Source organism: Carassius auratus, chromosome 22 (assembly GCF_003368295.1).
Source record: "Carassius auratus strain Wakin chromosome 22, ASM336829v1, whole genome shotgun sequence".
NCBI classification, from domain to species: domain Eukaryota; kingdom Metazoa; phylum Chordata; class Actinopteri; order Cypriniformes; family Cyprinidae; genus Carassius; species Carassius auratus.
The window spans coordinates 3,388,659-3,403,294 of NC_039264.1; the positions used below are offsets into that span (position 1 = coordinate 3,388,659).

Consider the following 14,636-nt stretch of genomic DNA (forward strand, 5'->3'; position numbering starts at 1 on the left):
CAAACGTTACGTAAACGTTACATTCTGTAAAGGAAATGCACAAGAGAAAAGCGATGATTAATTATTTTCTACATTCAGCCCAAAGGAGTGCATTGTATGACACTATTAAAACAACATTAAGACAAATCGCTCTATGACAATCAATCGTCATAACACATAATCTCATAATTAATTATGGTGACCTTTCATAAAAGAGTAACACTTGCATCAGCAGTGTTGAATGAATAAGTGCCCTCTGTAGAAAGTAGGTTAAAGTAGATTAACACACAGCAAGGTTTCAGTATGTCAAATAGTTTTTCTGAGGGTTGCTAAAAAGTAAACTTGGTTCTCAAACAAAGGTGTGTAAGGTGACACAAAAGTAGGCCTACCAGTAGCTCAATTTGGATACAACTTGGTAACAACAGTATTAAAGACAGAACGTTCTGCCACTAAAGGGCAAGTTCTTAAAAAAAATGAACCAACTTCCTGTCAATGCTTAAATGCTGACATTCCACGGGTCTGCTACCTACCAGACCACAGAAACAGAAGAAAGTGTTCAGTAAGCAGAAATGAAAGAAATATGTTTATTTTTTTATTGCAGAAATGGATGTTAAGTAAAAAATATATGATTGCATGAGAATCAGAATTAGCTATGAGTTTTAAGCCATGTTGTGTTACAGAGCATTCATAGAACATAAAAACATAAACATAGGTTTATTCTTCTCATAGTAAGTCAGTTATGGTCCGATAATGATTTCAGAGCCCTTTCTTTCTGCTCAGCTCTTCTGGATCTGATGTCATAAACCAGAACAACAACAGTAGCCACGCCCACCAGAGCAGAGACAGCCAATCGGATCACAGCTTCAGTTGACTTACAACAGCAGACGCATTCTGAAGGGAAAAAGGAACTGAATAAATATTTGTATATATAATGATTGATGATATGCTGCGGATGTGCTGATGGTTTGATGATACCTGGACATGGTTGACAGAGTTTGCTGATGTCCAGATGTGTGGTCTGGTTTGTGATGGGATTGTTGATCACACAGCTGTAGCTGTTTTTCTCCTGATATTTCACCTCCAGAGGTAGAGAGAGACTGATGCTGAGATCAGACACACTGATGCTGGACAATAAACTGTTTCCTTTGTACCAGGAGAGAGTCACGTGACCCACATTCACCACTGAACACAGCAGTACACATCTGGACGCCGATGATCCTGACGGAGAAGGATTTTGAGGACAGTAACTGGTGATAACAGGAACGGGCAGACGAGCTGGAAAACATTAGAGAAACATCAAGAAACCAGAATAAATTGTTTGTGTCAGAGTCTGTGAGTTTCTACTCACCGATGACGGTGACATTAAAAGTTTTCTTTGACACATGTTGTCCAATCATCTGTGCTTTATAAAGTCCGGAGTCTGTGCTTCTGATGTTTGTGATGGTCAGAGATCCAGTCTTATGATCCAGCTTCAGTCGGTCTCTGAATATGTTGTGAATTTCAGAGATGACTTGGGATGATATGTTGAGTTTAGCGATACAGTAGTTTCCGCTCATCCACATGATCAGATCATCCTCTTGTATTTTAGACACACCAGTCGGTAAGGTGACAGAATCGCCCTCCATCACCGACAACGTCTCGATTTCATCTGCCTCAACACCAATCACATCTGAAACACACAAGAGCACTTCTTTCTCAATCACTGACTAAAGATGCTTTCTGTTGGTTCACTAGTTTCAGTTAACTTCAAAGTTCATTCTCAAACCACTCATCTATTTTAGCACTAAGAAAAAGCACAAAGCTGTGTATTAGTGGTACATCTCATATGTAAATGTTAACTAAACAATTGATTGATTTTCCAAAGTGTTTAGAGTGTTTCTTGAAATAGTAAGTCAAATCTGTCCCAAATGGTTTTCAAATGGTCACTGGAAAAGCACAGATTGGTATGACGGTCTAAATTTCATTTTTATTATTAGTGGGAGATGATCATTGTGAAATCAGACTAGAGTTACTTTTTATTGATAACATGATTAAATTATATTAATAATATAAGTTTTTTATTAATTTGTATTTTTATGTCGCGTTTAGCCAGTTGTTACACTGAACTCAGCCTCATTTCTCCATGTCAAATTCTGGTACAGTAATATAAAATTAATAGAAATAAGTCCAATGTGTTTTAAATTGATTACTCTGCAGTCTGAATATTAAGTTGGTCTCCGTTTAGTAGACATAAACCACCATTAACACGAAAACAGGTTTACCGATAACCAGCACTACACTAATACAACAACATCTAAAAAAATATTTAAAGAGGAAAAAAAAATCGCTTTCTTTTCAGTTAATTATTTGCTTACTATATTAGCTGTAGCATAGCATGATATTAGCTTGCTAAACAGGTTCATACATTTTCCCATCTGTAAGGTAATGTAAAATGTAAAATAAATTTCAACACGTTTTTACTCCATTATAAAACTGCAAGAGCTAAAAGGGCTAAGAAAAAGAGTACATTTTAACTTACCAACAAGACGCCAGAAGCACAAAACAAACAAAACAAGCCAATGAAGCATTTTTATCAGCAGTTTGCTGTGCTATCTGAGAGAACATCACTCGAAATGTGACCAGGACTGAATCCTCCTCTGTTTTACACCCTCCCATGGCGTGCAGATGCACTAACCCTGCATTTGCATTTGTTCTACTTAACCTACATAATTAAACATTGCTATAAAATACATCTTATCTTTATTATTTATGACAGCCGATCATGTTAAGGGTGCTGCTGATATTAAAACAAGTCAAACTTCTCAATATCTTACGTTACTAGTGTGCAAACCGCAACCTACTAAAGTACGAGTTCTTGTAATGGTTCATTTGTTTCTCTATTAAATATGAAATGGTCATTGGCAAATAGATACCTAATTGTGAGTAGCATTAAATAGTGTTGATAGACTAACTACTTTGTCTATTTTACTTTATCTAGTTTATTTATATTAACAGGAAAAATATGTGGTTTACGTTACAAGGACAGGAAGAAGCCATTCAACCACATGCAACACACACACACACACAAACACGAGCTATTCCGTCCACTCAACAAAACAAAACCACATTTAGATAAAAAAAAAGTCAGATACACTGCAGGTTTCATTTTGTCTCAGAAGCTGTTCACAGTTTATTAAACACACACACACACACACACACAAACACACACTTGATCTGCTGCAGATCTTCTCTTGATCTGATGCAACCATACAGAACGTGATAATGAAAATTAAACCAACTATAGTAATAATACTTTTGTTCTCATTATAAAGTTTTCAAAATTAGACCATAATGTTTAGATGAATATGTCAGGGTGATTTGGGGTTAATCTGATTTCAGTTTGACCTAGAATACAGTATGCACCCACAAGAAGTCATAGCTGTATCCCACAAGACAAGTGGTCATCAGGTGAACTGCAAGACACCTCCAGGACACACAAAACACACGTACACGTACACTGAAGTCAACACGTATGGTGTAAAGTTAGATACCTTATTGAAACAGCTATTTCAGCTGAATATCACGTGATTACATGTAGGGGAGAGTGGGGACAGTTGCAACGTGTGGCAGTTGCAACATTGCTGATTTTTCCAATCAGGAATGAGCTGGAATCATGACACTTCTACTGCACATGCTCAGTATGCCCTTCCTTCTTTCTGGAAGTTAACAGCCACATGTGAAACTACCTTATGGGAGAACTGAAATTCAAGGCAAAAAAGTAACTTTTTTTACAACTAGATTTTTTGTCATAATGTCTAAACTGATTAAGCATTGGTCTTTATAGTTTTATAGTTTGAATGTGCAGTTTCTTAGCTCTTAACAGACCTAGGTACAATGTGTTCAAGTTAATTTGTTAGGCTGGCATCACAGTTTTAAGATGGCTGCCAGGGGGTGGGACAGTTGCAACGCATTGTTGCAACTGTCCCTCATGGCAATAATAATGACAATTAGATACATTTTTTTTATATAAAAGGCAAATGGAACACCAGGCAATGTGCAGAATGGCTTTAGCAGCACTGAAATGTGGCCTTATAACCAAGATAAATTCAAAGACAGTGACTTTGCACCATCTTTGGTGACGGACCAGCCGCCACCACCAGTCCTTCCAGAGCAAGCTGTGATATCTGCTCCTTTGGAAGTTTCTCCAGTGCACACAGGGACTTCTGCCTCTTCTGCAGTTCCTCCAGTGCAAGCTGGGAGTCCTACTTCTTCTGTAGTTCCTCCAGTGCAAGCTGAGTTGTCATGCAAGTCTGTTAGACCTCACCCCAGAGCAGGACCACAGAAGATAACGAAAGCAAACGGTATAGGAAAAAATGCAAACTGGCCATCTTGACAGACACCCCCGGAAAGGGGGCTTTGTAGAGGGAGAAAGCAAAAGTTAAGAGAAAGCCAACAAAAGTTAAGAGAAAACTGACAAAAAACACACTGGAAACAAGCCAACAAACCAAACCAAACCATTATGAAATTGTTAGGGCCTACATAAATCAGTTTGTGAGATTGACAAAGGTGTTACATGGTTGTGTACTTGTTTTTTTTACTTTAATAAGTTAACTCTGTGAACTCTGGTCTCAAATAAACTAAAAAAGATAAATGATATTTCAGATAAACTGAAAAATGATGCCAAAGTATGAGTTTTATTACATCTAAATGACTGTTGCAACTGCCCCTCGGTACTGTTGCAACTATCCCCACATATGGGGACAGTTGCAACATTTTTCAGGGTCCATTTAAGTACAAATTACTTTCATATTATCACATGTACACATGTTGCAACAGTATGGCCAGGTAGGTGATATATATGGGTTTAATATATATATATTTTGTCTTTCTAATACAAACAGTCGCTGAGAAACTGAAGGAAATGTAAAATGTGTTGCAACCGCCCCCACTCTCCCCTATTTAGGAAAGTCATTTGGAAAAGATAACTAGTGGAGCTCCAAACAGTGAAAGTTATGTTTTTGTTTGCATTCGTAGGTGGCGACGCGATCAATATCCTTCCTTCAGGATATCACAGGACTAATAACTTCCTGACGTTTATCGAAAATCTCACTTCCGATTCTCTCAACGCCAGGCTTCTCAGAAGAGAAATATCCAGGAGTCGAGTATAATTCACAAATTAATCTCAATGGGTGTAAAAATAGCTCTACATCGGTTTCAACCAAAAATGTTAGTAAGGTGTTTTCGCTGTTAGCGCGGATGTATATGATACGAGCTAGCTAGTTAAGGCTAAACACTCGTAACATTTACTCACTACACTCAACATCTTCATTAAATGTCATTACTCACGAAAATGAAAGCCCCTGTTTTACTTCTATTCTTTTTGCTCGCAAAAGGTGAGTATTTAGAAAGCTTCGAGACTTATGCTTTCGCTTTGTAGCTCTTTAAACTTCGCTTGAGGTTACGCCTTTTGTAATCGAGCTAATGTGTCCATTTATTGTTGAGCGATATGCGTACGCGTAATATTTACATAATTTATCAACCTCAGTTACACATCTGCAGACTGCACTACCATTTCCCTCAAACAACTAACCTTTTGAACTTGATCAAATATGATTAGATGATAAACATTTGGATTTCCTCGAGTCTTTACAACAGTGTCTGTTTGTTTTCCAGGTGTGTTTACTGATATTGTGAAGTCAGTGATGGAGGGAGATTCTGTCACGCTTCACACTGATCTTACTGATTTACAGAAATATGAACGTATAGTGTGGGTATTTGGACTTGGCCACACTCGTATAGCTCAGATCATCTCTGTAGTCAATAAGGTCTCAGTATACAATGATGTTCTTGATGGGAAGTTCAGAGACCGGCTGCAGCTGGATGATCGGACTGGATCTCTGACCATCACAAACACCAAAACTGAAGACTCTGGACTTTATGAACTGCAGACCATTGGTGGAAAAGAGGTCCTGCCAAAGACGTTCAGTGTTATAGTTTCTGGTGAGTATTTTGTAGTTGATTTCAGTGTGTTGCAACATTGAACCATATTAAGAATACTGTACGAGTCCGTCAGCAGGCCAAATGCAAAATTAGCCAAGTCACAGGTGGTTACTTTGGTAACTTTTCCATCTTTCTATCATCCAATATCCTCTTAGAGACAACACCAAGCTAAATGTACAGTGTCTGGTTTCTTTTGTAAAGGGTGAAATGAGACCACAGTCAAAGTCTGGTATGTGTCATTTGTGGCAAGCGACCCAGAGAGACAAAACTAGTGGAAATTTACATGTGGTGTTTAGAACTTTTACAATTGGATTTTTTCTGTTTTAATAATAATTATAATAGCAACATGTTTAATTTATATAATGCTTTTCCAAGCTCAAGGATGCTTCTCATTAGGGGTGCTCCGATCACGATCGGCCGATCGTTATGCGCATCTCGTCAGTAAAGCCGGTTCTCTAATCAGCTGTTAATTCCATCAGGTGCTGATTTCACTAGGGATGTTCCGGTACTAGTACCGGTACCAAACTTATCCCCTTGGAGCGGGGACTTTGGAGTGAGTAGTGCATGTGCGTGCCATTAACTAGTCGTTAGGAATGAACTTTGCAAAAGGAGCGACATAATTTCCTCATTATCTTCAGCTGAGATGTTCCCGTGACAGCAGATTCACTGATGGACTTCTACATAAAAACAATATACATTTAATGTTTTAAAAAGTTTTAAATGTATTCGTTTTTATATATTATATACACTGTAAAACCCGACATATAACTTAACTCAAACCGTTGGAGTAAACAGATTGCCTTGATTTAAACCATGTAAGTTTTAAGACTTTGCGATTAAGTAAGTGATTAACTAAGTGCTGATTGAGAATTAGTGATGAACAGCTGCTGTTAACAAACAGAATCACTGAAGAAAAGAGAAACACAAGAACTACTACAACTGACTTCAGACACAGATTTAGATGAAATCAACTGAAATAAAATACATGAAATCTCTCAAGATCTGATTAAACAACCCCACAAACAGCATCACCAGCTCCATTTATTAATAACCAGACTGACTTTATTTCTGTCAGACGTCTACAGAAGATCTTATTGAGAATGAACTAAGGTTTAGATGTTGATTTATTGTTTCATTTGAAGTAACCATGTTAGAGATCAGTGTTTGCTTTAGTTGAGCTCTTGACCCTTGATTTCTGTCTTTGTCTTTTGTCTGGCTGTTATAACCTTGTGTTTCTAAAACATGTTTGTTATAACTCAAAAGCCCAGAAAAAAATATCAACAGATATTGGTTGTTATGCAGCTTTCTGGTGATGACAACTGTCAATTATGGAGCTGTTCAGAATCCAAAAATTGATAAGGTACCTGATGCATGATTAGTTTACTTCATTATAATGGAATATGTTTAAAGAGCCTGCGGTTTAATCAAAATCAGTTTACAAAAAAATACTGAACACTTTGTGCACATTCATCTTTTTTCTATGACAGTAATTAGTCACACACAGACATCAATAATCAGAATATGAACCTCAACAATGGTGACACACACACACACACACACACACACACACAAAAAATAAAAAATAGCAATGCATGCTGGGCATTATTATAGTACAAAACTAATATATGGCTCTCAGCATGCTCTGCTGCATTTTATTGTAATTACGGTCACCATTGTTGAGGTTCATATCCTGATTGTTGATGTCTGTGTGTGACTGCTTGACACTGTAGAAGACCACACTGTTTAGAAAGTCTTATATATTATAATAATTATCACAGAATTACATAGCATCACTTTTACTATATTATCTAACTAATTAAACACACATTTCAACAGAAGTTATACTCAGATCATTTTAATAATTGCTAAATTTCTATAATTGATGATTTTCATCAATGGGGTAAGTATAAATGCTAATGGCATTTCTTCTGGGTTTTTGAGATACAACAAACATGTTTCAGAAACATGTGGTTATAACAGCCAGAGGAAACATAAAGACAGAAATCAAGGGTCAAGAGCTCAACTAAAGCAAACACTGATCTCTAACATGGTTACTTCAAATGAAACAATAAATCAACATCTAAACCTTAGTTCATTCTCAATAAGATCTTCTGTAGACGTCTGACAGAAATAAAGTCAGTCTGGTTATTAATAAGTGGAGCTGGTGATGCTGTTTGTGGGGTTGTTTAATCAGATCTTGAGAAATTTCATGTATTTTATTTCAGTTGATTTCATCTAAGTCTGTGTCTGAAGTCAGTTGTAGTAGTTCTTGTGTTTCTCTTTTCTTCAGTGATTCTGTTTGTTAACAGCAGCTGTTCATCACTAATTCTCAATCAGCACTTAGTTAATCACTTAATTACTTGAATGCAAAGTTTTTAAACTTACATGGTTTAAATCAAGACAATCTGTTTACTCAAACGGTTTGAGTTAAGTTTACTGGTCGGGTTTTACAGTGTAGCATATTTTTAAAACGTATTTAAATATTAAATGTATGCTTATTTGCAACGGTTATGCTAACAACAATAAAAATAAAATAAAAAATAAAAATTTATAAAAGTAAAACAGCGACATCTGCTGACGGACACATGCTGCGCTGTCACGGGAACATCTCAGCTGAAGATAATGAGGAAATTTTGTCGCTCCTTTAGCAAAGTGCTTTCCTAACGACTTCTTAATGGCATGCACATGCCCCACTCACTCCAAAGTCCTCACTTCAAGGGGATAGGGATGATCACTTCCATTTGGAATTTGTCCAGACTAGTACCGGAACATCCCTAGATTTCACATAGAGCAGCTGTTACTACACAGAGCCGTTGTTAATAGAGAAGATGCGCAAATCCACTTCATTTTCAGGGTTTTTTGGCGCATCTTCTCTATTAACAACGGCTCTGTGTAGTAACAGCGGCTCTATGTGAAATCACGCACCTGATGGAATTAACCGCTGATTAGAGAACCGGCTTTACTGACGAGATGCGCATTAACGATCGGCCGATCGTGATCGGAGCACCCCTACTTCTCATTGACATTGTTTTTTAGTATTATATGGTTTAGTCAGTGAGATGACATGGATGCTGGTAAATAGATTAGTGTGTAAAACTCAATTGCACAATTTTGGATTTTGGATTGTCTGTTTATTCTGATTTTTCCCTCTTCAGGTCCTCTGCCTGTTCCTGTCATCACCAGAAACTCTTCTCAGTGTCCTTCATCTTCTTCATATTGTTCACTGTTGTGTTCAGTGGTGAATGTGGGTCATGTGACTCTCTCCTGGTACAAAGGAAACAGTTTATTGTCCAGCATCAGTGTGTCTGATCTCAGCATCAGTCTCTCTCTACCTCTGGAGGTGGAATATCAGGAGAAAAACAGCTACAGCTGTGTGATCAACAATCCCATCAGAAACCAGACCACACATCTGGACATCACTCAACTCTGTCAACCATGTTCAGGTACAGCAGAGCTGATATTAGTTGATGTTGGTGCTGATTTAAACTGATTTGTTCAGTTCTCTAATTTTTCAACTTGCACATCAATGGTTTTATTTGTTAACTCTCTGATCTACTGTTTTATAGTGGATGCATCAAGTTTAAACCCAGAAGATGGCTTACCGTTAAGTCACATGGTGCTGATCTGCGTTAGTGTTGTAATTATTGTACTAGTCTTGGCTGCAGTTGTGATACTCCGTGTCTACTGGAAATACAGGAACAGAAATCAACCAGGCAAGTTTACTAAAAGTTAATAGAGCAGTATGAGCTTTATTGTGCAAGCATGTAATTTTTACCACATTTATGTTACTGAATTACTTAATTAAGTCTGTGGTTTGTTTAAACAGGCCAGACCCCTAAACAAGAATACAGTGAGATGAACAATGGTAAGACACTGTATAACTGCATCCAGTAGTGATATGGCAAAAATATATCATATCCATGTTGGTTTTTTAAAGACTACTTTGTAGTAAAAACTCGTTGGCCCTAATAGCCTTAATATGAGCAAAAACTTCTCAACCTTATTTAAAACAAATAAACAGTCAGAAGAAAGATACTAATCACAAGCAACTGAACAAATAAACACAATTGAATGTTACAAATAAAATAAACAGAAATTTAAATTCTAATCACCTAGAAATTATAATACTCAAATGTCACTTTAAGACCTAACTCACAGGTCTAATATACTGACATCTGGTTTTCGCCCTTCTCTGTCATCAAATGCCATTACAAAGAAACAGTGCTGTAGTTAATAAAAATAATTTACTCTTTCTTGGTTCTCCAGGTGATGGTTTGGCTGAGACAGATGAACTGAAGACAGTATCAGTGAGGGTGGGAGGAACGGTGACTCTAAACACTGGCGTTACTGCAATACAAAGTTTTGATGTGCTGCAGTGGAGGTTTGGAGAATTAAACACAGACAGCACAAACCCATTCATTGCCTTTGCCAGGCTGAATGAGCAAAACAATTTCGATGCTACTGGTCATGATGAGACATTCAGAAACAGAGTCCAGATGGATCAACAGAACGGATATCTCACAATTAATGACATCAGACTCACAGACTTTGGGATTTATAAACTAAATATCTCCAGGAATGGGAGAAATGTGATTTCCAAGACATTTATCGTCCGAGGTGAGCAGCTCAAATCATTTAGTCGAATAAAGATCCTTCAACACTGAACAAGTTAGACCATCTGAAACGACCAAATAATTCATGTAAAATTAACCAAATCTGAGTTAAATTTTTTTGATTCAGATCATCTTTTTGTTTTGTTTTTACAGATTCCTCTGAAAATGGAGGGAATGTGCCAGAGGAGACAATGGCGTTAATGAATGGAGATATTACTGCAAACACTCATCTATAGTGACTGTTGCATTATCCTTTACTTTTCATTTTTATAAAACTTCTCTTCTTATTGAACCATTAAGGTGGAGAATGTTTGAAATGAACACTGCACTGTTAGCCTGTGAAAAGTATCATAACAAATGGTTTCAACTAACTTTACATTTACATTTTTTTTGTTGGTTATTTTACTGTTGAAGGAATATTTTGCTATCAACTGAGATCTTGCCAGTTATTGCAGATATTTCTGTTATATACATTGCATGTATGTTACATTGGTGCCAATTCTACAGTTTTGATCAGTGTTAATGAACAAACAAACATTTTTGAAGGTTTTCCTCCCTCTAGTGGACAATCTAAATGATTTGAGTTTGTAAACAGTTTTATAATATAAGTGAAATGCTGCAGTTTTGGTCTTGAAGCTCATTTCAGTCTCATCAAGGACAAAATATGATTTTTTTTCTTTTTTATAATTATTTAATACAAATAATAAACTTAAGTGTCCTATCAATTCTGGGTAAACCTCTGACCATTATATACAATGAAAACAGATTTGCTGTATAATCTGTACATTTTAACGTTACATGATGAGGTAACGTACAGCACAGTTAGCTTATTAATAGGATTTTACTGATTTATTTTTTTATAAGAGACAAAATTCGTAGTAGTAAAGTAATTAAAAATAGTTGACCTTGAACTTTGACCTAGAAGTGGCATATACTTTTAAAACAATAATTTACTGTGTGCTTGCGCCACCTTCAATAAAACTTTTTGACATTTAGTTTTGGCATTTTGACACATTTGACAAACTTGTGGGAGTGGTCCATGTATGTTTTGATACCCTGATAGCACCCGATGTCACGGAGATGTCTGTTTAACATTAGATCCCCGCAGTTGCAAAGACTAAAGTCTCAAATCCAAAAAGATATTCTTTAGCAAAGTCAAGACTCTGCCACACCCTCCTAAAACACCTCCTTTAAACACACCCCCACATGTCTACATCACTATGTGGAAATATTCACGTAATGCCGCCCAAATGTATCGGAAAAGAAAGAAGGCAGGGTTTCAGTAAGCGCAGTTAGAGTTGAAGCAGCCATGTCAGCGAGATACCGTGTGTATCGAGGAGAAAGCAAAAGCACTTTATTTGGCCTTCAGAAAGTAGATGCATTTAGGAATCTTTTAAGATTACTTACAACAGAACAGCAATGCATTTTATGGACAACAATTTGGTGAACCTAGATGAGGAGGTCATTTTGACTTTACTACGACAATCTGGTGCTTCTGAATCAGCTACTGGAAGTATGTTTTGTTGTTAGTTTAAGGATTTGCTATTGAATGTTAAATGCAGAGTTTTGTGCGTCGTGTGTGTGCATGCCCACGCATCTGTGAGAGAGATCGATTCATCTTTGTGTCTGTCACATCGCTCCGTTCATGTAAAGTACATGGATCCCCAATATAAATTTAAATATAGGCCCAATTTTATGCAATTTTGTATTTTATATACTGTAGTTTGCATTTAATTTACAGTATTTTCTTTAATTAAAAAATCTTCCACCTGCAGAAAAAATATGTTGACCAGTAAGTTAGATATCAGTCATATCAGTGTCCTAGAAATAGCTATTTTCTACATAAACATAGACTATCCTAAATTATAAACAGTGCATATAAAAAATACACTTCTTCCTTTGTAACCATTTAAAAAAAATCTGGAAAAAAAAAAGATTAAGAAAAAAAGAATTCGAGATGATTGTTTTAATAGTGAATCAGTGTAGGGCTGAAGTTGATGTATGAGTTGTTTTTGTATGAGGATGTTTTTTCTTTTCAGCTTTTCCGGATGTGATTTCAAAACCCAGAACAACAACAGTAGCCACACCCACCAGAGCAGAGATGACCAATTGGATCACAGCTTTAGTAGTGTCACAACAGCAGACACATTCAGAGTCTGAGGAGATAAAACAACAATAAACATTCAAAACGACTGATGCTGCTGACTTACATCAATAAACACTAATGTTACCTGAATGTATCTGACAGAGTTCACCAGTGTCCAGATGTGTGGTCTGGTTACAGATGTGATTGTTGAGGACACAGCTGTAGCTGTTGTTATCCTGATAGTCAACCTCCAGATGTAAAGAGACGCTGCTGCTGAGATCAGACACACTGATGCTGGACAATAAACTGTTTCCTTTGTACCAGGAGAGAGTCACATGACTCACATTCACCACTGAACAAGATGAAGATGAAGAACAGTCTCTGCTAATGATAGGAACAGGCAGACGAGCTACAAAAGATTAGAAATGTTTACATTACATTAAAAAGATGACTAATGGCTTTATTCCAAACTAAACAAAAGACTGTAGATTTGAATGTAGATTTGAAGTATTCATGAACACTTCGCTATTGAAGGAATAGTTCACCCCAAAAAATAGATGTAGATGAGTTTGTTTCTTCATGGAAACAGATTTGGATATATTTAGCATTACACCACTTCCCCAGCCATGGATGGGTGCCATCAGAATGAGAGTCCAAACAGCTGATGATAAAAAAATAATGATAAAAACACCGTATATTTGTCAAAAAAAAAAAATCCATCATTATGACTTTTTAACATTGAATCATTTATTCTGGCCACAATATAAGTCCATGATCCATAATAACACTCATTCTGACGGCACCCATTCACTGCTGAGAATACACTGGTGAGCAAGTGATAGATTGCGTAATTTTCCCAAATCTGTTCCCATGAAGAAACAACCTCATAAATGACATGAGAGTCAGTAAATGTTTCACCGATTTTCATTTCTGGGTGAACTATTCCTTTAAATGACTACTTGAAACATTATAATTGATATTTATAAAATGTGTATGTCATATGTACTGTTATAATTTATAGCTTATGTTGAGCAGATGCTTTTATGACAACAGAGAAATATATAAATGAGTGCCAAATACCAATAAAGTCAGCTGGATCTGTGTCTAGAGTCTGTAGTTCTTAACTCACCATAAACAGTGACATTGAATGTTTTTCTTATCATCTTATTTCCAATGATCTGTGCTTTATAAATGCCAGAGTGGTCCGTTGTGATGTTCCTGACAGTGAGAGATCCAGTCTGGGGGTCCAACTGCAATCTGTCCTTGAATCCTCTGGTACTCTCAGAAACTGAGATGATTTGGGCTGATCTGTTGACTTCAGCCATGGGAGAGTCTTCAGCTCCGAATCTCCACAGAATCAGATCATCTTTTGTTATTTTAGTATCAGTCTGTAGAGTGACTGAACCTCCCTCCATCACTGACACTGACTTCACTTCATCCGTCTCAACACCAAACGCACCCAAAGAACAGATAGCAATGGTTACTCAGATGGAGAACTCATTCAGTAAGTGACCCCCTATTGGTTTAGCCTTTTCAATTGTTTACTTATCTGATTGGTAAATCATTTAAATTTACATATATAATATATCTATTAAAATAGCCATTATAATGTATAAACATGATAAGAGTTTGTGTAAACAGACTTGTTGTTCGTTGGTATATAACAATGGAAATCCTTAGCTGATTTCAACAATAGCTTTTCACTTACCAATAAGACAGAACAAAGACAAACTGAACAAAACAAACGCATGGACCATTTTTAAGTCGCTCACCCAACAGTCAATAACTCAAAACACTCAAAGTGACCAGTCGCTGCATGTGAATCCTCCTCTAGCAGGATGTGACACCTTAGTCTGCACAAACGAGCTGCGCTCGCAGTGTTTGTTGGAGTCACAACATGTGTTAACATGTGTTTTAATATATGAAGCATGTAACTTCTTACTGGCGGAAGCCTTCTTTAACACAGGCAGTTATTATGG

The 14,636-nt window shown here is 36.7% G+C and overlaps 1 protein-coding gene across 1 annotated transcript; it reads right to left on the reverse strand.

Annotated features, from left to right (window-relative positions):
- Nucleotides 1-712: 712 nt before the first annotated feature.
- Nucleotides 713-1,751, reverse strand: LOC113040757 (SLAM family member 9-like). Its single transcript, XM_026199014.1, has 4 exons — nucleotides 1,745-1,751; nucleotides 1,328-1,648; nucleotides 955-1,254; nucleotides 713-870 (listed from the first exon to the last, which is right to left on the reverse strand). The coding sequence occupies exons 1-4, from the start codon at nucleotides 1,749-1,751 to the stop codon at nucleotides 713-715; spliced, it is 786 nt and encodes a 261-aa protein (XP_026054799.1).
- Between the last annotated feature and the right edge of the window lie 12,885 nt (nucleotides 1,752-14,636).